We start from the raw sequence: 23,348 nt of genomic DNA on the forward strand, positions 1-23,348 counted from the left end.
CCTTACACTCGTGTTGTGAGTGAAACCCATCTGGTATTTTTCTTTTTTTTAAGATTTATTTATTCATGCATGCAGAACTGGGGTATAGGCCAAGGACATAAAGGGGAGCAGAACAGGCAGTTCAAGTGAAATACACAGCTGAGGTAGGTCAGGAGAGGTCTCCCTCACTATGTGGGTCTACCTCCCTGGCCAGGATTGAACTCTTACTGCAGTGGCTGCAGTTAGCTTGCTGTTAGCTCCATAGTGTTGTGCTTTTATCCTGTTGCGCCACCAGGGAGGACCCTGTGTTTCTTTTTCTTTCTGCCTTATTTCACTATGCATGACCCCTTCCAGCTCCATCCATCACATAGGAAATTTCTAATTCATGTGTTACTGGAAACAACTCTGAGAATTACTGAACTGAAAAACAGCACCTCATCCTCTCCTGGTAGCATCTTTTAGGTTACTGACACATGTATAACCTGATAGATGAGGTACTGGAAACAGGTCAGTGATCTGTATCTGACTCCTGTACTTTTATTGCCATTTTAACTTCAATCAGAATATCAGCAAAAGCCACCAAGTGAATACGCTTCTGTCTTTTGGGGTTTGTTCTGTCTTCTAGGCTAGCCTGAAAGCTGACTCCATAAATAAGCCCTTCCCACAGCGATGTCAAGACTTGGTTAAAGTCATTGAGGATTTTCCAGCAAAGGTACAGACAGTTCTGCTAGTCTCTAGACAGTATGTCTCATATACGCTTTGAAAAACATTATTGTAGTCCCTGCTTCCCACCTCTGCACATTGACCTGTACAGAAGCCTAAACCAGTATTGTGACATATGTTTATGGTTATATGTAGTGCTCCTGCCTACTTGGGGCCCTTGGTAATGTCTGGAGACCTTTTAAGTTGTCACATGGAAGTGGCACTACTTTCATCACATGGGTGGAAACCAGGCATGCCTATAACTAGCCCCCAATACACAGGATAGCCCACACAACAAAGAAATGTGTCACCCAAAATAGCAGCAGTACCAGAATTCAGAAATGCTGGGTTTTTTATGTCTCATCTGGCATTACCAAAGAGTAATAAGTTAAGTTCAAGAAGCTAACCTAGACAAGGAGGTAATACCAAATAGCAGTGAGTCAGAGTTTTAGGAGCTTACTCTGAGAAAGACAAGACATTGCCACCCTTGTTAATAGAATTCTTTTCAGATCAGAAATTTAAGAAAAATAGAATCTCTTAATCAGACTGACTCGTTTGACCCAGATATAAAGCAGTACTGCTTGGCTCACCACATAACTACAATGGAAAAATCCAAAGCTGCCCCTCTCATCAGCGCTACCTCACCAGGGTCCCTGTGGGTGTTGGTCTGGTATGAACTGGGAGGGCAGGGCCAGTGAGGGCAGTGGGCAGCATGTGGTACAAGATGAGCTGGGAGGCCTTTGTGGTGCACAGCCCTGCAGAGGGCAATGGTCTTCAGCTAGCCTATCTGAAGGCTCACCAGCTCACTATTTCAGGAGCTGCACTCCATCTTCCCATGGCTGGTAGAGAGCATCTTCGGCAGCTTGGACGGCATCCTCCTTGGCTGGAACCTTCGCTGCCTACAGGGACGTGTGAGCCCTGTAGAGTACAGCATTGCAATGGAATTTCTAGACCCTGGGTATGTAGGTTTGTCATGTAAGAGGGACTGGATGTTTGTGTATAACAATCCTATTTTTAAATCACTTCATTTCGCAAAGTTAAACAGTCAAAAACTAATGGTTTGCAGTTCATTTGCTCTGTTTTTTGTTTGTTTAATTTCATGTTCAGTGGCCCAATGATGAAGTTGGTTTATAAACTTCAAGCTGAAGACTATAAGTTTGACTTTCCTGTCTCCTACCTACCAGTAAGTAAGCCATGGTGGTAAGAGCTAGGCCTGGGGCAGAGAGTCCTGCACAGAGACTGCAGTATGATGGATGGGCAGGGGCTCACTGACAATGGACAGGAGAAAGCCATGGTGTCTGTTCAGGGCTCAGGGGGCAACAGAAATCAGAATGCCGATGGTTAGTTTTTTACAAAATCATTTCTAACTTTGCCAGTGACGAAGGCACCATACTGCCTGGCTTGTGTGTGATTGCTTTGTTTTTATGAGTCTGTAGTCCTTCTGGGGCAAATGAAAGGATTATTTGAGAAACCAAGGAGGTGGGGTTCAATAGGTGCCGTGCAAGGCTAAGATGCACAACCATTGTCCTTGCCGCTGTGGATCATTATGAGGATGGTATGAGAGAGTGTGAAGTTCTCGAGCTCTGCTGCTTGAGTGCTATGCAGAGGACAGTACTGTTCCCACGGCAGGAACTGTGTGCCTGTGCTCCTCAGCAGCCTTCACAGAGGGCCACATCAGAAGGCTCTGCACGAACCTGCCCACGAGCGCACGTCCCTCTCCACAGGGCCCTGTGAAGGCGTCCATCCAGGAGCGTGTGCTTCCTGACAGCCCCTTATACCACAACAAGGTTCAGTTCCCTGCGACTGGGGGACTTGGCCTGCACCTGGCCCTCAGTATCCTTTGTCCAGTGGATGGGGGAGCTGTGGGTGGGGAAACTGGGTGGCCAGCACAATGCTGAGGTGTGGTCCGCCACCGCTGCCTGTTTGGCCCCTGACATTTGCCATCAGATCCATTCGAGTATTACATGTTCTTCTTTGCTTTGAGCCTCATCACACAAAAGGTACGGAGGAGGTCCTCTGAGCACGGTCAGCCTTATGAAAGTCCCCAGGGAAGGGTGGTGAGCTGTGGCCTAGGGCTCTAGTTTTCACAGAGCAGGGGGATCTTGAGACTCTCCTAGGGGCCAACTGTTGGCCTTTATCTTTTTTCATTTCTCTTTTCCCTGTTGACCTTTATCTTTTTTCATTTCTCTTTTCCCTACTCACCTGGTTTCTGTGTATCCTTCCTTCCTTCCTCTAACTTCTGCCTTATGGACAGCTTTGCTTAGGACCATAGGCTAGAGGGCAGACTTTGACAGGTGATAATGGGGTGATCTCACCACCCAAGTGGTGAAAAGGGAGACTTCCCACAGGAGGTACTTGCTGGGCATGGAGGCAGGGGGGTTGAAATCTGGCCAGAACTGAGCAGGTCTAATCAGGCTTTCTTTAGTAGGACTTATTTCCTGGTATCACCTACGTAGTGTTATGCATCAGACCCGTGATTGCTGGGGCTTGGCAGCAGGGCCAAGCCTAGAGCCACATGCTAACACTAGTTTTGGTTTCCAGCCACTACCAGGGGCTCTTCATGTCCGTACTTCAGACTGTGCCTATTTCATCCTAGTGGACAGGTACCTGTCATGGTTCCTGCCCACAGAAGGCAGCGTGCTCCCTCCACTCTCCTCCAGCCCTGGGGGACATAGCCCCTCACCAGCTCCCAGGTAAGGTTCTTCTGCTGCTGGCTTTGGATAGTACTTAAGGTATCCTTGCCTGCTGCTGTCATTAAGGCCTCATCCTTCCATGAGAGAGCAGTCTAGTCAGTGCATTGCTTTTAAGGGCAGTAGTTCTACGTTTTGCCCAGGGTTCCTCAGGTTTTTTAGGGACGGGTAGAAAAATCAAGCAGTTTTAAGAAGCGTTAAGGGAAAATCCAAAGGCTGGGAGCCTAGATCTGATGTTCTTGAAACAGTCATTATCTTCCCAGCTTTATAGTCACAGAAAACTCCCCAATATTTTTTTATGCTTGAGATTGCCCAATCTAGTTGCTATGACGCAGACTGGATAGTGGGGACAGGAGGATTTCAGTAGCCATCACCGAAGCGGTTGGGCCCTGTGGCTACATTGAGGAGGCCTCACTCTGGGTATGGAAATAGGTTGTGTTCTACCTGTAGCAGTCCTCACTGTACCTGATATCCAAGATCCACACCAAGGTGGTGAGCAGAGTCGCAGAGGACTTGAAGCTTTGTCATAAGAGGTGACAGTATTGGTAATTGATGGCTGTAGAGAAAAAAGATTTATAGCAGGCTGAAGAACGTTGACCCAATGAGTGAATAAGATTAGTAGGAATTTGTGTGGACCAGAGGACCAGGTCTTGGCCTAAGTTGGTGACCTTGGGGTGAAGATACTTTTGTGCTAGTCCAAACTGACTGAGCTGTTCAGGAGGGTTTTCGCATCCAGCTCTTTCCAAAATGAACTGAGGCCTTTAGCCTTTTACCTCTGGCCAGCTCCATCTAGGAAAGAAGAAACCAAATGGTTTCTTGGCCCAGATTTGTTGGCTTGTTTTAACATGAAAGTCCAGATATACAGAAACATTGCCAGGTATAACAAAGAACTTAATAAGCCCCTCACCAAGATTTTTGATTTATTCTCTCTGTATAGTATTTTCTGGGTTGTCCAGATAAGATACAGGCATGATATCCTGTACCTAAAGGGAGTGCACCTACATGATCACTGCATTTCTGTCTAAATTAGAAAGCTAGTATCATACCACCATCTAATTCTCAAAACCCACTTGGTTTTCACCATCTACCCTACTGATGACCTTTACCTGATGGGTTTCAGTGCAGAGTCCCTTGCTCTTGCAGTTGTCTGTCTAGTACCCTTCCATCTGGGGTGGTCCCTCAATCTTTTCCAACCTGACACCTTTAAAGCATGCAGCCAGGGTATGTCAGCATGCTCTGAACGTGGGTTCTGTGGTGTTAACCCCGTGGTTGGGCTCAGGTTGGGTGCTTCTGGCAGGAACATTGTAGTGGTAGCTGATGGGTGTCCATGTGCCCCAGCATAGGCACTGTTGGCTTGAGCACTGGGCCAAGGGAGTGTTGACACTAAACTGTGAAGTTAAATTCATGAGTGTCTAAACTGATCAACACGAGGGGTCTAGTGAGACTGTAGCCTCTAGTGTTAGAGGAGAGTTTTCTTCCCTGCTTATCTATATGTATATCATTATGGACGTAGAAGTCATTGCATGATTCAGCATTACTTTTCATGACCAGATTGCCCCTGGTTAACGGCAGTGGGAGCTGAAGGTGTGTTTATCTACCTTAGGACACCGGCCATGCCCTTCGCTTCCTACGGCCTCCACCATACCAGCCTCCTGAAGCGACACATCTCTCACCAGACGTCTGTGAATGCGGACCCTGCCTCCCATGAGATCTGGAGATCAGAAACCCTGCTCCAGGTGAGTACTGGAGCAGCTTTTCTCTGCTTCGATGTCCAAATGAACTGCTTAGCCACCTTCCACTCACTTGGGGGTCCCATGTTGGGAGTGTTTCTTTTTTGGTCTTTTCTGCTATGACATTTTAAAAAAGAATTGTCTCTTTCTTGTCTCACATGTCTAACCTATGTCACTGGCAGTGTTTTTCATCCTACAATTCCTGGTACATAGAGTTTTGGTTTTTGTCATGGTGATACAGTCATTGCCAAATCTTTTATTTTCCCATAGAACTCAGTAGAGGTTTTCCCCTACCCACACTTCCTCTCTCACATCTTTGGAGATGTTTTCTAAGACACCCATCACATGGCTGTTAAGCCCTGGGAGGGCCTATGAGCCTTTACCTTGATTGGCAGCAGCCTGTGGTTCTATCATGCCAGGGGACCTTGATGGGAGGTAGCTGTACCACTTTTCTGCGCTTGTCTAGGCTCCAGCATCCCTCACAGGGGTAGGCTGGCTCAGCACACAGCAATGGCTGCCTCCTAGGTCTGACTATCAAGAACAGTCAGAGAGTTTGACTGGTTCTGACACTGGATTCTGGGGTTCACTTGGTAGCTACAAGTCTCACTTGTTGATAACCTGTATTGTGGATGAGATAGATTGTGTCCTTTCTACCCACACTTAACTGTGGACATCGGGGACACTGCTGCTTTAGAGGTGTCCGCCAAACTGTTGCAGTGGACATGGACTCAACAGAGCAGAACTAGAGAGCTGTTTCCAGGATCAAAACACCAATGCTGTTTTGTTTTTTCTTATCTAAATAATTTTTTTTAATTGTGGGAAAATACACAAAACAAAGGTTAGCACCCTTACTGTTTTTTAAATATGCAATTCAGTAGTGTTAAGCTTTGTTATATAATGGATTCTTGTAAAACTGAAGCTCTGTTCCCACTTAAACAGTAATTTCCTTATTTTCCCCTCCTCCCAGCCTCTGGCAACCAACATTCTAACTCTATTTCTGATTTCACTTAGTGTATTGTCTTCAGGGTTCATCAGTGCTGTAGCATGTACGAGAATTTTCTCTTTTCAGGTTGGGTAATATTCCTTTGTATGGACATAGTACACCCTGTTTATACATTCATCATCATAGATATGGGCTGCGTCCATGTTTAACTATTTGTGATAATGTTGCTATGGAAATGGGTATACAAACATTTCTCTTTGATATTCTGCTTTTGATTATTTTGCACATACTCAGAATTGCTGGAATGTATGGTAATTCTCTTAATTATTTTTGGAGGAACTGCCATAATGTTTTCCAGAGCCATACCCCTCCACTTTCCCACTAGCGAAGCATAAGGATTACAGCTGCCCCATATCCTCGCTAGTGCTTGTTGTTTTCTACTGACTGTAGCTGATCTAACAGGAGATTGTATGGTAGCCCATCCTGTCCCTAGTTTTGGTAGCCCTGGGTGAACCGGTCATCCAAAAATATTTGGAGAGAGATCATATTCACATAACTTTTGTTATATTTCATTATTAACTACTATTGTTAATATCTTGCTGTGCCTAATGTGTGAATTAAATTTATTATGAATATAGAGGTGTAAGAAAACTTAGTATGTTTTTTTTAAAGATTTTATTTATTTATGCATACAGAAATGGGATACATACTAGAGGTACAGGGGTGGCGAGAGGACTCACGAGAGTGGGGGAGCAGAATAGGCAGATGGACAAAGTACACTGCTGAGGGGAGCAGCAGGTGAGACAGGGCAAGAGAGGAGAGGTCCGCTGTGGACCACCTCCGGGGCGGGGATCAAACTCGCACGAGGCAGCCAAGGCTTGGCTTAGCTTCCTAGGGCAGCGCTCCAACCCTGTGGGCCACCAGAGAGGGCCCAAGAAAACAGTACCTAAAGGGCTAGGAGCTGCGTTCTAAGTAGCTACTGTCCCACAAATTAGTGAGGGTCTGTTGTCTCTCATCATGGTTTGGATTTACATTGTCCTAATAGTGATGTTGAACATCTTTTCATGTCCTCATCTGTGTAGGTCCATTGCCCATTTTAAAACTGGGTTGTTGATGCTTTTGTCGAATATTAGGAGTTCTTGATATGTACTGGATATTAATACCTTCCCAGAAATGTGATTCGTAAATATTCTCCCCCATTCCATGAATTTTCTGTTAATAGTGTATTTTGATGTACAGTTTTTAATTTTCATAAAGTTCAATTTAACTTTTTTTTTTTTTAAGTATCATTGGTGGTTTTTTTTTTTTTTTAAGATTGTTTTAATTTATGCATACACAACTGGGGTGCAAGCTAGAGGTGTGGGGGGTGAGAGGATTCACCAAAGACATAGAGGGGAGCAGAACAGATAGTTCAAGTGAGGGGAGCAGCAGGTGGGTCAGGGGAGGTCTGCCTCTCCATGTGGATCACCTCCCTGGCCAGGGATTGAACTCATGTTGCAGTGGCTGCGATAGCTTCACAGTGCTGTGCTTTAACACCTTGCGCCACCAGGGAGGGCCCTAGGTTTTTATTTTTTTGGCCTGTGCTTTTGGAGTCAGATCTAATAAATCATTTTTAAATTCACTGTCACACCCATGCTATCTTCTAAGGCTTTTATACTTTAGACTCTTACATTTAGGTGTTTCATTTTTCTTGATTATTTTTTATGTGACGGCAGAGACCCACTTCCTTCATTGCATGTGGCTATAGAAAAGGACCTGTATTGAAAGGACTGCCCTTTCCCTGTTGAACATTTTGACACCTTTGTCAAAAGTCACTGACCATCTACTACTGCTTTCTTGCAGGTTTTTGTTGAAATGTGGCTTCATCATTATTCCTTGGAGATGTACCAAAAAATGCAGTCCCCACACGCCAAGGTATGTAGCTGCAGCTTTCCTTCCCATTTCCTGCTTTAACCCTGGTGTGCTTGGTCAGTCTACTGCTTTTTGTCCTCGAGTTCATTTAGTTTTCAAGGACTGAATGGTGGGAAGCAGAAAACTTCCGTCACCTCACTCTCAGCTGCTGAAAAGCAGGTGGGTTTTGTTCTGTGATGAACTTGCGCCACTGAGGTCTGGAGGCCTGTCTTCTCTGGGGTCTTCCCCATACTGCCTGCAGTGCTTCCTATCTGGCAGTGGGAATAGAGAAGATTGTGGCACTCATGCTCTGGGACTCACATCCTGTCCCCTCTACCATCACAGCATTTCCTGCTTTCCTCTTGAGGTGACGCTCAACAGCCCTCCCCACCCTTCTGTGTTTGCTGCCCTCCACATCCAGATCATCTGTGGGCAGGCACTTGTGGTGGGTGGAGTCTGATGCCTTTTGCATGTGGCCTGTGCCTCCTCGGAGCCCTTCTAGGTTCACTCTCCTTGGGGCCATGATCCCCTGGATTCATCAGGGTGGTTTGGTCCAGGTAGTAGATGACCAGATGGGCACTTAGATTTATACTCTGTAAGAGTTTGAATCCTGTGTTCCTAGGCCCTGTTAATGGCAGCATCAGGTCTCATAGTTCTTCAGTCTGTACTTCAGTACATCAGTTTCTTCCTTAGACTTTGTTTTTGTCACTGTCAGACAAAATTTGAGGCTTACTAAAGAATTAAATATTAAGAATCTGGGCCCTCCCTGGGGTCATAAGGGGTTACAGCACAGCCATATAGAACTGTCTGCAGCCACTGCAGTGCGAGTACGATCCCCAGCCAGGGAAGTGACTCCTGTTGTTTGGCAGACCTCCTGTCCCGCCTGCTGCTCCCCTCAGCAGTATATTTCATTCAGTCTGCCTTTTCTACTCCCCACTCTATCTGGTGAATCCTTTCACCGCCCCCTGCAACTTTGGCCTATACCCCAGTTCTTATATGCATAAATAAATAAATATTTTTTAAAAAGAATTAAGAATATGTGTTAAATCGAGGACAACAGGGCCTCCCTGGGGACCTAGGGCTTAAGTCTCAGTGCTATCATGCTCACAGACTGAGTTCAGTTCCCAGCCAGGGAGCTAACCCTCATGTGGTGCAGCAGACCGTGCCTGCTGCTCCCCTCAGCAGTGTACTGCAGTAGATCTGCCTCTCTGCTCCACACTCTGTCTCTGGTGAATCTTCTCACCCTCCTTGCCACCCCTCCCCACACCTCTGACCTATACTCCAGTTCTTCTATGCAATAAATATTTTTATTAAACAAGGAACTAAAATCTATTAAAAAGGGGAGGGGAGGATAGATAGTAGCCTGCAACTTTCCCCCTGTAGTTCTGCTCTTGCTGCAGCATCTCAGCAGCCAGTTCCATGACTACAGTGCTCTCGCATATGGAGACTTGGGATGCAGCCCCCACTGCAGCTCTCTTAGAGTACAGAGCATCCCAGACTCCACCCTTGGTACAATATAGGAGGGGGCAAGGAGTAGGACTCCACCTTGGGCTGCTTGAGTCACAAAGCACCTGCACTGCCTTTTCTGCTCCCAGAATGACAGAATGGCAATGCTTTGCTTGTAAGCTTGGTCTTGGAGAGGTAAGGACGGCATCACTGCAGTACCCTCCTGCCTGTACAGCCTATTTTCTGAGCTTCCACTGTAATTTTTAGCAGTCAATCTGTCAAAAGGCTCTCTGTTTCCTGTGAGGATTCTGATTCTGCATGGGGAAGGGGCAGAGAGCTTTCCTTTCCAGGATTTCCCATTGCCCACATTTGGTTCCTCTTGGCCAGACCTCAGGGTGGGTGAGAGCTGCTCAGAATGATTGGCAGTGGTGAGATAATCATGAGGTCCCCACCAGGTGTCCAACCAGAACAGATCTGCCTTTTGCCTCATATTCAGGCACCAGTGAGGGAGAGGCAGCCAGGAAGGCCTGCTTTATTCTCAGCCCCTTCCTGCTTACCCAGGTCTGCGCTGCACCAGACAATAATCCTTGCCAGTGCTGGTGTAGCCCTGAGGTCATTGTTTCCCTGATTATAGGGATGTAGCAAATCCAGCTCCTAGAAGTTCAACAGTTATGCGTGGCTGGGCTGGCTCCAGCATGCCTGCCCTCCTTAGAGACTGCTACTCCACCCCCATTTTGTTGAGCAGCAATTCTCAGCCACAGCCCTGCAGGCCTCTGTGTGCCTACTATATGTCTCTACAGGCTAGGGCAGGACCCAGCAGGGAACTGTGCTCATCACTGCCTTACTGAGAACTGCAGGTGAGCCCAGGGTCTGGCCTGGAGAGAAGCTGCAGAGGGCCTGCATCTTGCCATGCTCCTCCCCCCACTCTGTGTGTCTCTAACTGTGCCTGTCTCCTCAGTCTGGCATGTGCCTTCTGACTCTCCTGTGTGAAACATGCTTTTCAGGAGGGAGGCATGGCTCTTGCAGGGTAGGACATGTGCCTGCTGTGGGCTGCACTTGGCTGCAGGGAGTGCTTCACAGTAGAATTCAGTGCTGCCAGGAGGTAGGGACCCCCTCTGGGGTGCGGGACCAAACAGCATATCACTCAGCTGTCATCCCACTGTCCTGGGCAGTCTAGCCTCAAGGTTCCAGCTGCCTCTGAGTGTGGGTAGCCATGGCCAGAGTCTTGGATTCTTGCCACAGGACTGAAAAACTATATATCGGGAAAACTGTGTATTGGAAGTGTGTCTTCATGACATAGGCTAGGCTGGTCTCAGCAGAATTAGACCCAGGAATGTTTGTGCTTTAACTCTTTCTGGAATGTGGGGTATAGAGGGTATCAGGTGGGGCCTGTTGGGCTGAACCTGTGCTGCTTTTGGAAACCAGTCTTTGTGCAAGAGGGGACAGTAATTGGATCTTTGACGTGTGGGGTTTGATAACATCATGTCCTGTTTGATAAATTTCTCCTTGGGACGGCCCAGGGAAGTTCAGTGAATTTTAATATTTTTCTTTTTGGGGCAGAGGAGCCTCCATCTGCAACTGGGCCCTCCAACGTTTATTTTCTGAGCCTTGGCCTTCAGGGCTTGGTGGCTGGCAGCATGTCCCAGCAAGGCGCTCTGGCTCCTGCAGACTGCATACAATGTCGTCTTTCAGGGTCTGGGCTGGGCCAAATGTTCCTGGAGGGAAAGTGAATTGCACTTTCAGGAAGCTGCAAGAGGCCTGTGGCTCCAGTGATATGGAGGGGACTGTCCAGGTGACACTGAGAGTCTGTCCATCTGTCTCTCTGGCAGGTGGAAGAGTGTGCCCACCAGGAGGGACTCCTGGGACAACGGAGAGGGTGGTGTGTTGCTGGCTCAAGGCTTCTGGGCTGTGTTGGTTTGGATTGTCACTGATTTGCTTTTGTTTTTGTTTTGTTTTCTCTCCTTACTTCTGGGCTCATTCTCACCTTTTTCTCTCTCCCCCTCTCTTTTCCCTTCTCCCCGCCCCTCCCCTTCCCTTCCTACCTTTCCTCGCTCTCTACCCTCCCTGCCTCTTCTCTTGGTTTCTATTTTGTTGTCTCTCAGCTGGAGGTTCTGCACTACCGACTCAGTGTCTCCAGCGCCCTCCACAGCCCTGCCCAACCCAGCCTCCAGGCCCTCCACGCCTACCAAGTACTGGCCGTTACCATTTTGTTCTGTTTCACCCCTGCCCTGCAGTGTAAGCCACAGAGCTCATGTCAGTGCAGTGGTAAAGCAAGGGTCTGACCTGGGGCTTGCTGGGTGATTCAGAGATCAGTTCTGATCAGAGGGAGGCGTGTGCATGTGTGTGTGTGTGATTGTGTGTGTGTGTGTGCGTGCGTGTGTGTGCCTGTGAGTGTATCTCTTCCAAATGGCCCAGTGTCCAACTTTGAAGACTAACATGGACTTGAGGTCTGTGGTCATATGGTAGGGTGCAAGGCACAAGACCCTAGCTGATTGTGGGGTCACTGAATCTGAACCAAGTCCCAAAGCAGCTTAGATGTAACAAATTCTTGTGTGTTGGAAGACTCTTTGCTTGACCGTGGTTCAGAGGCATGGAATAGTGTGGACACCTGGGTGGCCCAGCTCACCAAGAGCGCAGGGCTGGCACTTGGCCACTGACTCAGGATACAGAAGCCCTGGGGCTTGTGGGTAGTATGGCTTTCTGTCTCCCCTGCCCACTCCTGTGGGGGTGGGAGGGGCAGCAAGAATGTGGGCCTTGGTCTCTCAGTCCAGAAATGCTGCTGGTCCCTAGGCAAACTGGGAGTCTGGTGGCTTTTGGCTTTGTGGAGACTGGTCCACTGATGCAAAAATGAGCAGTGTCTGGATGGATTTGAAGTCAGTGAGGTATAGTTCCACCCTCTCGGGTGCTTCAGGGCCAGTGGAATCTCCAGAGTTTACTGACTCATGAGCTGAGTACCAGGAAATCTGGGAGGGAAACATGCCTCTGAAGCTGTCCTTGTGGTCGGGGTCTGTCCAGTTCATGGTCTGTCCATGCTCGGTGAGAGCACATGACTTTGACTTTGGATTTGAACACAAATCCAGAAACCATGTTTTACTGAGTTGGGTGAGGAGCACAAACACAAAACACGGTCCTGCTCAGGAGCAGCAGCTCAATGCGGAGGGAAGGGAATGGTCCTCAAGGGGCCCTGTGGGCAGGTGGGGCACAGGTCTCACTTGAGTAAGAAGGGCCCCAGCGAAACCTCTAGGGTAGCAGGGTCTGACATCGCCGGGAGGCCAGTGCAGGGATGCCAGCCCAGTGAGAGATGCTCGGGCTTTGAGACAGTGTCCTCAGAAGTTGGTTGAGGCTGTGTGCGGCTGTAACCACAAATTCACAGTGAGGATCTGACTCACGAAGGTGGAAACTTGGAAGAAAAGAGTTTGATTTGAAAAAACCTGGAGAGGAAACAGCCTACGCAGGTTCCAGTGTGATTGCTGGGATGTGCATCTGGGAGCCTGGCCCAGCAACACCACAGAGGGCCAGGCTTGCCAGTTGCCACCTGGAAACTACCCTGAGACGAAGGGACAGTTACTGGGGTCAGGGCAAGGGGACAGGAATGAGGAAGGGGGATACTTCCAGGCAGGCCTGGTGTTTATTATAATGAAAATATCTTATGCTTTTTTCTTCAAAATTATGAATCATGGTACAGGGATTTAAAATACAGAAAAGCATTAGATTGCCCCATGACCCATAGTTCCATTCCTAGACACAGACACCAGGGTATGTCACCTGGGCCTTTGGAGGTATTTCCATGGCAGGTAGACCTGCATGGATGGTGCCCCTGGTAGCAGCTGTCCATCGTCCTCTGTGATGGGTCTGCTGCACCCCAGGGGTGCCAGGAAGCATGACCTGCGTGCTTAATATGCTCAGAATCTGGATGAGACTGCCAAAAGCTTCTTCATAGTTTGTTGGGGCCTAAGAGGGCAGGGGGATGCGGGGGGTGAGGAAAGAACTTTATCAGTCTGGATACTTCAGAGCCTGAAAGTGGGACGAGGCGCTAGGGACTAGATCCTGCCTTCCAGTGCCTTCCTCCACCCCTCCCTCTATACTCCATCAGTGGGCCTGGGTCTCGAAGATCCTACATAACCTTTGTGAACCAGAAATTGGGTCCACAGGATGGAGGGTGCTCTGTCTTGGGGGTTGTACTGACCCCAGGTTCATTAGCAGTGGAGGAAGGGCCACCCAGGGCTGAGTCCTGGTGAGGGGGCAGGTGTGAGGGTTGATGTTGCAGCTGCTGAGGGCCCCCCAGTAAGCTGTCCACACCCTCAGGAGGCAGACAGAGGCCCTGCATTCAGTCTTAGGGAGGGGTGCCGGCCTGCTTAACCCCCTAGGACCAGGGTTGGCGTCAGTGACCCAGTGACCTGAGTCACCCACAGAAGGTGCAAAGTGCTATTCGGTGCACACGGGAAAACCCTGGCAGATTTGCCTATTCTGGGGAGCTATCTAGGGTGCATTGCAGGGCTCACTGCTTCTTATTAGGTCTCAGGCTGCGTAGTGCAAGGCTTGCAGCCAGGGGCCAGGCACCAATAGGTCCTGAGAGGGACCCACTTGAGCTGAGCTGCGCATCCTGTGAGGAGAGGTGGGCATGGGGGAGGGGTGGGGATCTGGGCAGACTTGGCGCCTAAGCACTGGGCCCTGATGCTGCTGCCCCCTCCACCTTAGGAGTCATTCACACCCACAGAAGAACATGTGCTGGTTGTACGCCTGCTGCTCAAGCACCTGCACGCCTTTGCCAATAGCCTGAAGCCAGAGCAAGTTTCTCCGTCCGCCCACTCCCATGCCACGAGCCCGCTGGAGGAGTTCAAACGGTGGGTGTGGCCCAGCCTGTGTGCAGGGCTCTCAGTCCCTGGCCCTTCCTGGTGGATGCCCAAATACTGCCTCCAATGACTTCACCCAGGTGTGGGGCAGTGCATGAGGAGGCAGTGAGTGAGATTTCTCACTCCTACGCTGGCCCCCCAGTCACGGCTCCAGAGGTTGGCGGGGCTGCCTGGCTGCCTCTCCAGCCTTCTGCAGTAGAGCGAGCCAGCCTGGCCGGGGAATGCCTTCATAACAAAATGACTCAGTGGTCAAGGTTGAGCTGTGCTGATTCCTTCTTCCTACTTTTTCTCCCTCCTTTTCCTCTGTCAGGAGGAAAGCTGGGGATAACAGAACAGGTAGCTTGAGTGGGGCAAGCTGAGATGAGGTGCCTCATAAGTACTGTACACCCTTGGGATGTTCCCTGTCCTTTCAGAAGGGCATCATCTGGTGGAAGGGTTCCAGTTCCTCGGGTTTTCTCTGAAGAATGGAGCTAGAAGTAGTCCTTAACTCTATGGGTTGCTTGGTGTTCACCTGGCAGAGCCAGCCTTTGTAGATGAACACTTCTAGCCTTTCCTGCAAGGTGACCCTCCCCCTCCCCCTGCAGGGCTGCTGTCCCCAGGTTTGTTCAGCAGAAGCTCTATCTCTTCCTGCAGCACTGCTTTGGCCACTGGCCCCTCGATGCGTCATTCAGAGCCGTAAGTGCTATCCCATCATACCTCGCCTTTACCTCTGTGCCCTGATGAGGGTGAGCCTGTGGTGCAGAGGTTGGAGGGAACTGGCTGCTCCCTCAAAGGTTCTGCCTTCTTGAATTTTCAAGGTCAAACCTCAGATACAGGAAAAACTCATTCAGCCCTGACCTTGAACCTTGCTGCCAGTGCTACATGAGTTCCTACCCACTCTGAGCTACACTCAACTCCCTCAGCTGGGCAAAGTGAGCTCGGTGATTCTTGCTTCTAGGGTGGTGTGAGGGTCAGATGGAAATAGGGTGTGACAAATTTCTGTGCCCTCATGGGGAGTATGGGGGCCACAGGCCGGGGTCAGCATCTGGCAGCACACCTGGAAATCCAACTCTAGGCTGGCCAAGGATTTGGTCTGAAGCATCATTGCTAGTTATCCCAACTCAGCACTCATCTCATCAGGTGCTGGAGATGTGGCTGAGCTACCTGCAACCCTGGAGGTATGCACCTGAGAAGCAGACTCAGAGCAGCGACACTCAGGCCCGGGCTGTGTCGGAGAGATGGTGAGCCTTGCCGCCCTGACCCCACCCAAGGGACCTGAGTTGGGCCTTCTGGGGCTCTTTTCCAAGGGCCTGCTAGGTAGGAGCACAGGCTGCCCTCCCTTGCTTGACTATGCTATGTTTATTGCACCTGGGCTCTGGGACCAACTTCCTGCAGAAACAGTAGGTGGCCCTCTTCCCCTCTGTCCTGCCCTGTTCCTATTCCCTTTTAATGTGGACTCACATTCAGCCCCTCAGCCACTCCTCAGCCCTTCCACACCAGCTCTGCACAACAGTAGCTGACCCCTCCATCATCTCCTGAGTGTCCCCAGCCTTCCCTTGGCATCTGCTCCTTGAATGCCTTCCCCTATGAACCCTTCTGACGCCTGAACCAGCCTCACCATGGTGGCCTTGATCTTCTCAGGCAAGAGTCTGTTTTTCTCAGGGGTCTTAGGTCCCTCCTGCCTCTGTTCTACTGTCCCTTGCCCACATCCAGACCCCTTCAGCCGCCATTCCTGGCACCTCCATGAGATGGATATTGGGGAGATTCTGGAACCCAGTGAAAAGCAGGGGTGTCATGGGGCTGTGACCCTGCCCTTCATGAAAGGTCTAGCCCTGACACACTGCCCCACCTCCAGGGCACCCTTTGTGCAGGAGAACCTACTGATGTATACCAAGCTCTTTGTGGGCTTCCTGGGCCGTGCACTCCGTACCGACCTGGTCAGTCCCAAGAACGCGCTCATGGTGTTCCGAGTGGCCAAAGTCTTTGCCCAGCCCAACCTGGCTGAAATGATCCAGAAAGGTGAGCCTCTTAGCCAGTCAGAAACAGCACTCAGAGAGGCCCCCAGAGACCTGCGAGCGTGATGCAGGGTTCCTGGTGTGTTGTAGCAGAGCAGAGGTCTGATTCTGGTTGTACCCTGTCTTCCCCATGGCTTACAGGCTGAGCTGAGGAATTGCAGGAAGGAGGATTAGCCATCTCCCTGATGCTTGTGCTAATGACATCAGGAGGCAGTCTTGGTCCCTATCATATTTGTCTGAGCCAGCTTTGTTGTGTGCTGGCTTATCTTTGGAGTTTCAGATCTCCACAGTTATATTGGCTAAGGCTCCAGGAGCATCAGGAGCTTGTCTCTTGTGCTGCATAGCCCCAACCCCTTAGAAACTTCTAAAAGCATCCAGAAAGCCTTCCAGCAGTGACTGAGTATTCTGTGCCCTTGGAAACTGAAGCCAGGCTCACATCCTGCTCACATTCCCTTGTCACCTGCCTTGCAGGCGAGCAGCTCTTCCTAGAGCCTGAACTTGTCATTCCCCACCGCCAGCACCGACTCTTCACAGCTCCCACGTTCACCGGCAGCTTCCTGTCATCCTGGCCTCCAGCTGTCACCGACACCTCCTTCAAGGTGAAGAGCCATGTCTACAGTCTGGAAGGCCAGGACTGCAAGTACACTCCGATGTTTGGGCCTGAGGTCCGGACTCTGGTGAGTGAGTAGGGACTCCACTGAAGCCCTGGGCCATCCTGAAGTTCTGAGGCAGCAAACCAGGGAGGGTTGGGTTTGAAATATTGCTACTTACACCTGCCTTTTTATTTTTTTTTCAGTGATTTTTATTTATTTTTCTGATAGTAAAGATGGTGTTTGTTGCCAAAGTTTCACATTTAGAATATTCAGTCCTTAGTTTCTAAAGGTTCTTTCTCATCATATGGAAGGCACCTGTCCTGGCCCCTCTCGGGTATCCGAGGCTACCCACTGCTCTATTGATAGCCAGACACGATGAGACTAGCCCCCTATGTCAGCTGATCACACCTTCTCTGCCCCTTAGGTCTTGCGCCTGGCTCAGCTCATCACGCAGGCCAAGCAGACTGCCAAGTCCATCTCTGACCAGTGTGGGGAGAGCACAGTCAGCCGCCCCTTCCTGTCATGGCTAGGCCTCTGCTCTGTGGACACAAATGGCTCCTACCCAGGCAACGATCTGGATGACATGGGGCAGGACAGCATCCGCAAGACAGACGAGTACCTGGAGAAGGCCTTGGAGTACCTGTGCCAGATGTTCCGTGTATGGGCTGTAGAACTGTCCTTTCCCTGATCTCGGTCCAGCAAGCCTCATACCAGGAGATGCCCCTGTACCATTGTGTCTGGGTTTCCTTGTGACTGTGAGCGGCCTGGGGGTGGGAGGCGCAGTGGTTTGTGAAGGCCATTCTCCCTTCACCTTGAAACTGAAAGCTGATCCTCTCTGACAGCTCAGCGAGGCCCAGCTTGCCCAGCTCACACTTGCCTTGGGGACAACGCAGGATGAAAATGGAAAGAAACAGCTCCCAGACTGTATTGTAGGTGAAGATGGACTCATACTCACACCCCTGGGCCGGTACCAGGTAAGACCATGGAGGGGTCTGGCCTGGGCAGCATGGCCTTCCTGAGGGTTTGCTGGCCTGCACTGTCTCTCCTCCCATAAGCAGAGACAGCTTCTCTGAGTTTATTGGCAAAGGTAAATTTTCTGGTCGTCCTCCGGAGTTTTACAGGGACTTGCCTCTCCTCCCACTTACAGATCATCAATGGGCTTCGAAGGTTTGATATCGACTATCAGGGGGACTCGGAGCTGCAACCCATCCGGAGCTATGAGAGCCCCAGTCTGGTTCGTGTACTCTTCCGCCTGTCATCTGCCATCAACCAAAGAGTGAGTATAGGCCACAGGGTGGTACTTCGCTTTAGCACCCTCTGAACAGCCCTGCCAATCTAGGAGAGGCAGGTGGAGACTGCCCCCGAGCCTGCTGCCCACTCCCACTGTGCCTATGTGCTCTAGTTTGCAGGTCAGATGGCAGCCCTGTGTTCCCGGGCCGACTTCCTCGGCAGCTTTTGTCGCTACCACCTCACAGAGCCTGGGCTGGCAGACAAGCACCTGCTGAGCCCCGTGGGGCGAAGGCATGCAGCCAGTCAGGTCCGCGGCCCCAGACTCAGCCTGCGCTTCCTGGGCAGCTACCGGACGCTGCTGTCATTGCTGCTGGCCTTCTTTGTGGCCTCTCTCTTCTGCGTTGGGCCATTGCCCTGTGCCCTGCTTCTCATGCTTGGCTATCTCTTCTATGCTGTGGCCATGACGCTGCTAACCGAGCGGGGCAAGCTGCACCAGCTTTAACCAGGGGCCAGTGGCTATCCCTGAGCAAGCGTGTGGCATGGCCACATGACCCCAGCCCTGCACCTGGGAGGCCACATCCAAGGTATAATACAGTCACCTTCTAGCTTCTAGGGCTATTTTCCCAGAGCCATGGAGCCACCCAGAAGAGAACTTGAAGTGAGAAGGGCAAGGTCCAAACTTGTGTCAGAAGGCCTAGGACCCAAGCCAGGGAAAGGGCCTGCCTGAGCCAGACACTGGCTCTCTGTCCCTCCTGCCTTCTGCTGGAGGTCGTCAGTGAGGTACCTAGAGGCCTGGCTTTTGTTTAATCATCTTAGGATTTAATTGTGTGAAGCTCAGGAGTGAGTCAGGCCTCAGCTGTGTCATCTGCCATGGCTGTCCATGAGGTGGGCAGAGTGGGCATCCTCTCCCCGGACGATACTGAGACAGTAGTTCATGTCTCCAGCTCCAGGAAAGAATTAAAGACCCTAAAAGGACCCTGAGAAGATTAGATAAGCTTCTCTTCTGATTTCATGATTTTTAAGGCCAAACTTTGCCACCATGGTTGTTAAAGTGAGTATTGTCCTTTCTGTTCTCCCAGCTTTTCCAAGCCTGGGCTGTCCAAATTCACTCTTGGAGAGACAACATGTCTGTGGGGCACTGCTTCTCTGGCTCCCTTCCTACTCCCCTGCTGTTGAGAGTGTCACTCAGCTCGTCCCTGGGCAGGCTGGTGGCACTGCCAGCACCTTTTCAACAACCAAAGATGGTCAAAGCATTACTTTTTATCTTCAGTAAAATTGAGTGCTCAAAGACAGTAGCTTTTGATAACAGATACTCAGTCTACACAATTGCATGTTCACTATCAGAAACCCCATGGGTTCTCATATACTTTTCATCCTATAGATGGCATACCAGAGAGAACTTTCAAAAAGAGATTATAACAACGCTTTTCTGTTTTCAAGCTAAATGTTGGACTTTGTATTTTGACATAAACTCAGAATAATGGCTTTCCACAGCCTGTGGCCAAAAATCAAGTCAACCTCATAACCCTCTGTGTAGCTGAATAAACTCCATCATGCTCCTGGTGCCTGGGAGGCTACCTAGTCACGCACAGTACCCCCCCCGTGCTGGGACTGCGGTGATGGCCCTGACTGCCCTGACCTTCCTCACCCAGGGTGTGCTGGACTCACAGCAGCAGCAGTGGGCCCATGCAGATTTAAACATGAATGGCCATTGTGGAAAAGGACCTGGGTTGGTTGGGCCTAAGTCATGCCACATTTGCCTTGTCAAATTAAAGTTGACTTTAATATGAAAAGCAGGTGATTTTGCCTTTTCTGTAGCTTCTGGAAGCTCAGAGGGTTGTGTCTATATGGGAACTGACTGCTTAGATCCAAGTGCTTCACCAGCTCTTCCTGATCTGAGTGTTAATTGTGCCCCTTTCCTGGCATGACGGCTACTTGAGTCCCATTTGGTGGAAATAGAAAACAGGACATAGTTTAAATGATGGTTTACTGTCAGATATTAATGGCATAGTGTTTCCCCACTCCCTCTTCCCAGTTTCCTCGGTGTCTACCCTGTTCACAGCTTCACTCCTCCATCCCTTACATGCCTTTCTTACCCACATTTCTCTCCACTTGTAAACATTTCCCAACACCTTGCAAAGAAAATCCTCCATTAACAGAAACACCTTCAGCTGCTGTGGGGTCATTGGGGACCGCTTATTACCCTGGGATCTCTTGCTGAGTCCTAAAGAGCAGACTGTAAGGTGTTTGCTCAGCAGCAGGTGCTAAAGCTGGAACTGTCAGAGGTTTGCACAGTTCCTGCATGAGGGAGTGTAGGGTAAATGAATTAACAGGATTTTTGTGCCACGATCTTCTGGCTTTCACTGGCAGCCTAGATCTTGTTAACACTTGAGAGCATGGGCCTGATTTGGACTCCTGGATAGGAGTGGACAGGCATGTGTTAAGTGCACACGTGAGCCTAGAGGCCAGGGCTAGAAGGGCAGCATCACTCGAAGCTACAAGAGGACAAGTGACCACAAAAGGCAAAACGCCAGAGAGACCAGAGAAAGTAAATAATAAAAGATACACTTGCCTGCCTCCCTGCCCGCCTCCCCTGCCTGTGCCTGCCTCCTTGCACGCCAGCCTCCCTGCCTGGAAGCCTGTGTACGTGGTTCCCTGAAAGAGCATCAGAGCCTGAAAAATCCACCGAGGGCTCTGGGACTCTGTCTGTCTGCCCTAGTGGCTAGTGAACCTGCTCTGTGGGTGCTGGCACTGGAGGGTGACTGTAAGGTAAATGGAAGTGCTCAGGTTTTTCTGCTCTTCAGCAATTAGCATCAATGATCCACACCTGTGGTCTGTCCTCTGCCAGTGCGCCTGATGACGACAGTGCCTGGAACATGGAGTGGGCACACCTGAGTATATAAGGGCAGCAGCAGAGTGCAGGGCAGGGGCACAGTGGAGACCAGCAAAGAAGCCACAAAGTGAAGATTCGCCGGGGACTGGGAGGCCTACTGGCCTCTGGGTCCCCTGGGCCCCCTGCCTGCCCTGCACCGGTTGCTTCACTACCAATGGTGTAGAACGATCATTAAAAGCCTGAAAAAGCCACTGAGGGCTTCAGAACTTTATCCATCTGCCTGGATCATAGAAAACCTGATCTGTATCTTGCTGGTGCTACAGTGACTCAAATTTGTAAAGTCCGTATTTTGGGATTTAGATCAAGGTGTTGCTAAAGTGTATAGAAAGCATGAGATTATAAGTGAAAAACTATTGTTTTAATAGAAAAAGAAAAAAGGACATTGTATAGGAGGCAGTCACAGTGGTGGGTTTTGTGATGATGCTGGGGATGGCAAGAAGCCCTGGCGTAAACCTGGGGAGCCCAGAGCTGCCAGTGAGAGCAGTGGGGACTGAGTTTCACACTAAGTTTTCTGACAAGGAATGGGAGGTCGTGAGTGGTGTCTCAAGGAAGCAAGGGGCTGGGAGGCAGCAGTCAGCCATATCCTGAAATTAACTCAAGAAGAGGCTGTTGGCCCTGGTTTAGGAAGACCAGGCAGGAACTGGCAATTCTCACCCTCCCTTTCCATCCCTCTGCCCTGGGAGCCACACGAGTGTGTAGCTGCCTCCATTGTCAACTCCCACTGTTAGGGGGAAAAGATGTGCTGAACGAACTCTGCAGATACAGATTTTGTGGACTCCACCCCTTAACTCCAGTCACTGAAACTACAACTCTCAATACCAAAGGGAGTACTGCGAGGACCCAAGTTTGTAGCTAAGCAACCATTTTGAGACTTTTGGGGATATATAGAGGAGCCATTTTGAGCTGAGGTTCTCTCACTTTCCCTTGGCCTAGTGGCTGGTGGCTAGTGGCTTGGCACTTCATGAGCTTTCAGTGTGCTACTGGGGCTCCAAGTCAGTGGAACTGAAAGGATGCTCTAGTTAACTTGTATCTCTCTCTCTCTGGTTTGTTCCTTTTCCTTTCCTTTTGTAAATAAATCCATTATTGACCCTTTGTGTGTGTGCCTGCAGTATAATTAAATTTCAAGGTGAGAATGCCATGTGAGTCACCTGCCAGCCAGGGATTGAACTTGTGCTGAAGCGGCTGTGGCTGGCTAGTTTTGCAGACCTGCGCTTTAACCTGTTGGCCACCAGAGAGGGCCCAGCTCTTTATGTTCACGTTTGTCCTGTTTGGGGATCAACAATTTGTCCTGTGATCGCAGTTCTCTTATGGAGCTAAGAAATGTTCATTTTCAGTTTATTTGCTTTTTTTCTTATGAACACAAGTGGGACAGGTTCCAAGCAGGACAGAGTGGAGACCAGACCAAGCAGACTGACGAAGTACACTGCTGAGGGAAGCAGTGGGAGAGACAGGAGAGGTCCGCTGCGCCATGTGGGCCACTTCCCTGGCCAGGATTGAAGTGCTGTGATGAAGTGGTGCGGCTGCTGCCAGCTTTGCAGTGCTACACTTTAACCCGTTGCACCAGCTTAACCCCTTGCACCACCAGGGAGGGCCCATTAATAATCTCATTTTGATTAACTTTAGAAGGCTGACACCAGTTTAAAATACTTTTGTGGGCCTCCCTCTGGTGGTGCAATGGGTTAAAGCGCCACATTATGAAGTTCTCCAAAGCCACTACAGCACCAGTTAATCCTTGGCCAGGGAGCTGACCCACATGGCATGACAGACCTCTCCTGACCAGCCTATTGCTCCCCTGAGCAGTGTACTTTGTCAGTCTGCCTGTTCTGCTCCCCACTCTGTCTCTGGTGAATCCTCTCACCCACCACACCTTTAGCCTGTATTCCAGTTCTGTAAGCATAAATAAATCTTAAAAAAAAAAAAAATACTTTTGCTTCTATGTATGAAGGTTAAAGAAATATTTTCCGTATAAAATACAGCAGCAACCAATTTCATAAAGTAAAAATAAAAACTCAAATTCTTCCTGAAATAATCCTAAATGGCATTTAGGCTGTACTGACATCATGACAAACCAAAGTGTAAGATAAGGGTTGGCTTTCTTTCATTTTCTTTTCAATATTCAGTGCTCATGGATTACATTCTGAAGATGTTCCAAGGGTAAGGCAGGGGACTGTTTGGATTCCCCCATGGTCCTTGGGTTGGATAGTGGAGGGTGAGACACATTTCTCCAGAACCATGTTGACGTATCAGTAGTCATCAAGGTAAAAAAATTTCACATGTCATCCATTTTGTGGGCCAGAGTCAGTGGAAGCTTCTGCAGGAATTGAGTGGGAAGATTCACTAGAAGGTATGTGGATTTAAGCCTCCACGTTTCTAACCCAAGATTTTTTTTAAAATAATATGTTTAT

General features: G+C 49.6%; 1 protein-coding gene across 11 annotated transcripts in view; it reads left to right on the plus strand.

Moving 5' to 3' along the window:
* SMPD4 (sphingomyelin phosphodiesterase 4, neutral membrane (neutral sphingomyelinase-3)) overlaps positions 1 to 21,975 on the plus strand; it is a 26,554-nt gene extending 4,579 nt beyond the window's left edge. For 2 of the 11 annotated variants that reach the window (XM_012734253.1, XM_012734256.1), the window contains exons 3-20: positions 605 to 691; positions 1,497 to 1,639; positions 1,789 to 1,864; positions 2,406 to 2,514; positions 2,629 to 2,681; positions 3,223 to 3,374; positions 4,975 to 5,107; positions 7,887 to 7,958; positions 11,483 to 11,569; positions 14,079 to 14,224; positions 14,818 to 14,908; positions 15,353 to 15,453; positions 16,068 to 16,231; positions 16,699 to 16,904; positions 17,245 to 17,478; positions 17,663 to 17,794; positions 17,968 to 18,096; positions 19,130 to 20,926. In XM_012734253.1, the coding sequence (XP_012589707.1) occupies positions 605 to 691; positions 1,497 to 1,639; positions 1,789 to 1,864; positions 2,406 to 2,514; positions 2,629 to 2,681; positions 3,223 to 3,374; positions 4,975 to 5,107; positions 7,887 to 7,958; positions 11,483 to 11,569; positions 14,079 to 14,224; positions 14,818 to 14,908; positions 15,353 to 15,453; positions 16,068 to 16,231; positions 16,699 to 16,904; positions 17,245 to 17,478; positions 17,663 to 17,794; positions 17,968 to 18,096; positions 19,130 to 19,531 (2,517 nt within the window). In that variant the 3' untranslated portion in view covers positions 19,532 to 20,926. Of the gene's footprint in view, positions 1 to 604; positions 692 to 1,496; positions 1,640 to 1,788; positions 1,865 to 2,405; positions 2,515 to 2,628; positions 2,682 to 3,222; positions 3,375 to 4,974; positions 5,108 to 7,886; positions 7,959 to 11,482; positions 11,570 to 14,078; positions 14,225 to 14,817; positions 14,909 to 15,352; positions 15,454 to 16,067; positions 16,232 to 16,698; positions 16,905 to 17,244; positions 17,479 to 17,662; positions 17,795 to 17,967; positions 18,097 to 18,222 lie in introns of all 11 variants that reach the window. The other 9 variants (XM_012734257.1, XM_012734258.1, XM_012734260.1 and 6 more) reach the window with 9 other exon arrangements.
* The last annotated feature ends 1,373 nt before the right edge of the window (positions 21,976 to 23,348 follow it).

This window comes from Condylura cristata, unplaced genomic scaffold (genome assembly GCF_000260355.1).
Source record: "Condylura cristata isolate star-nosed mole 26May11 unplaced genomic scaffold, ConCri1.0 scaffold00051, whole genome shotgun sequence".
Lineage (NCBI taxonomy): Eukaryota > Metazoa > Chordata > Mammalia > Eulipotyphla > Talpidae > Condylura > Condylura cristata.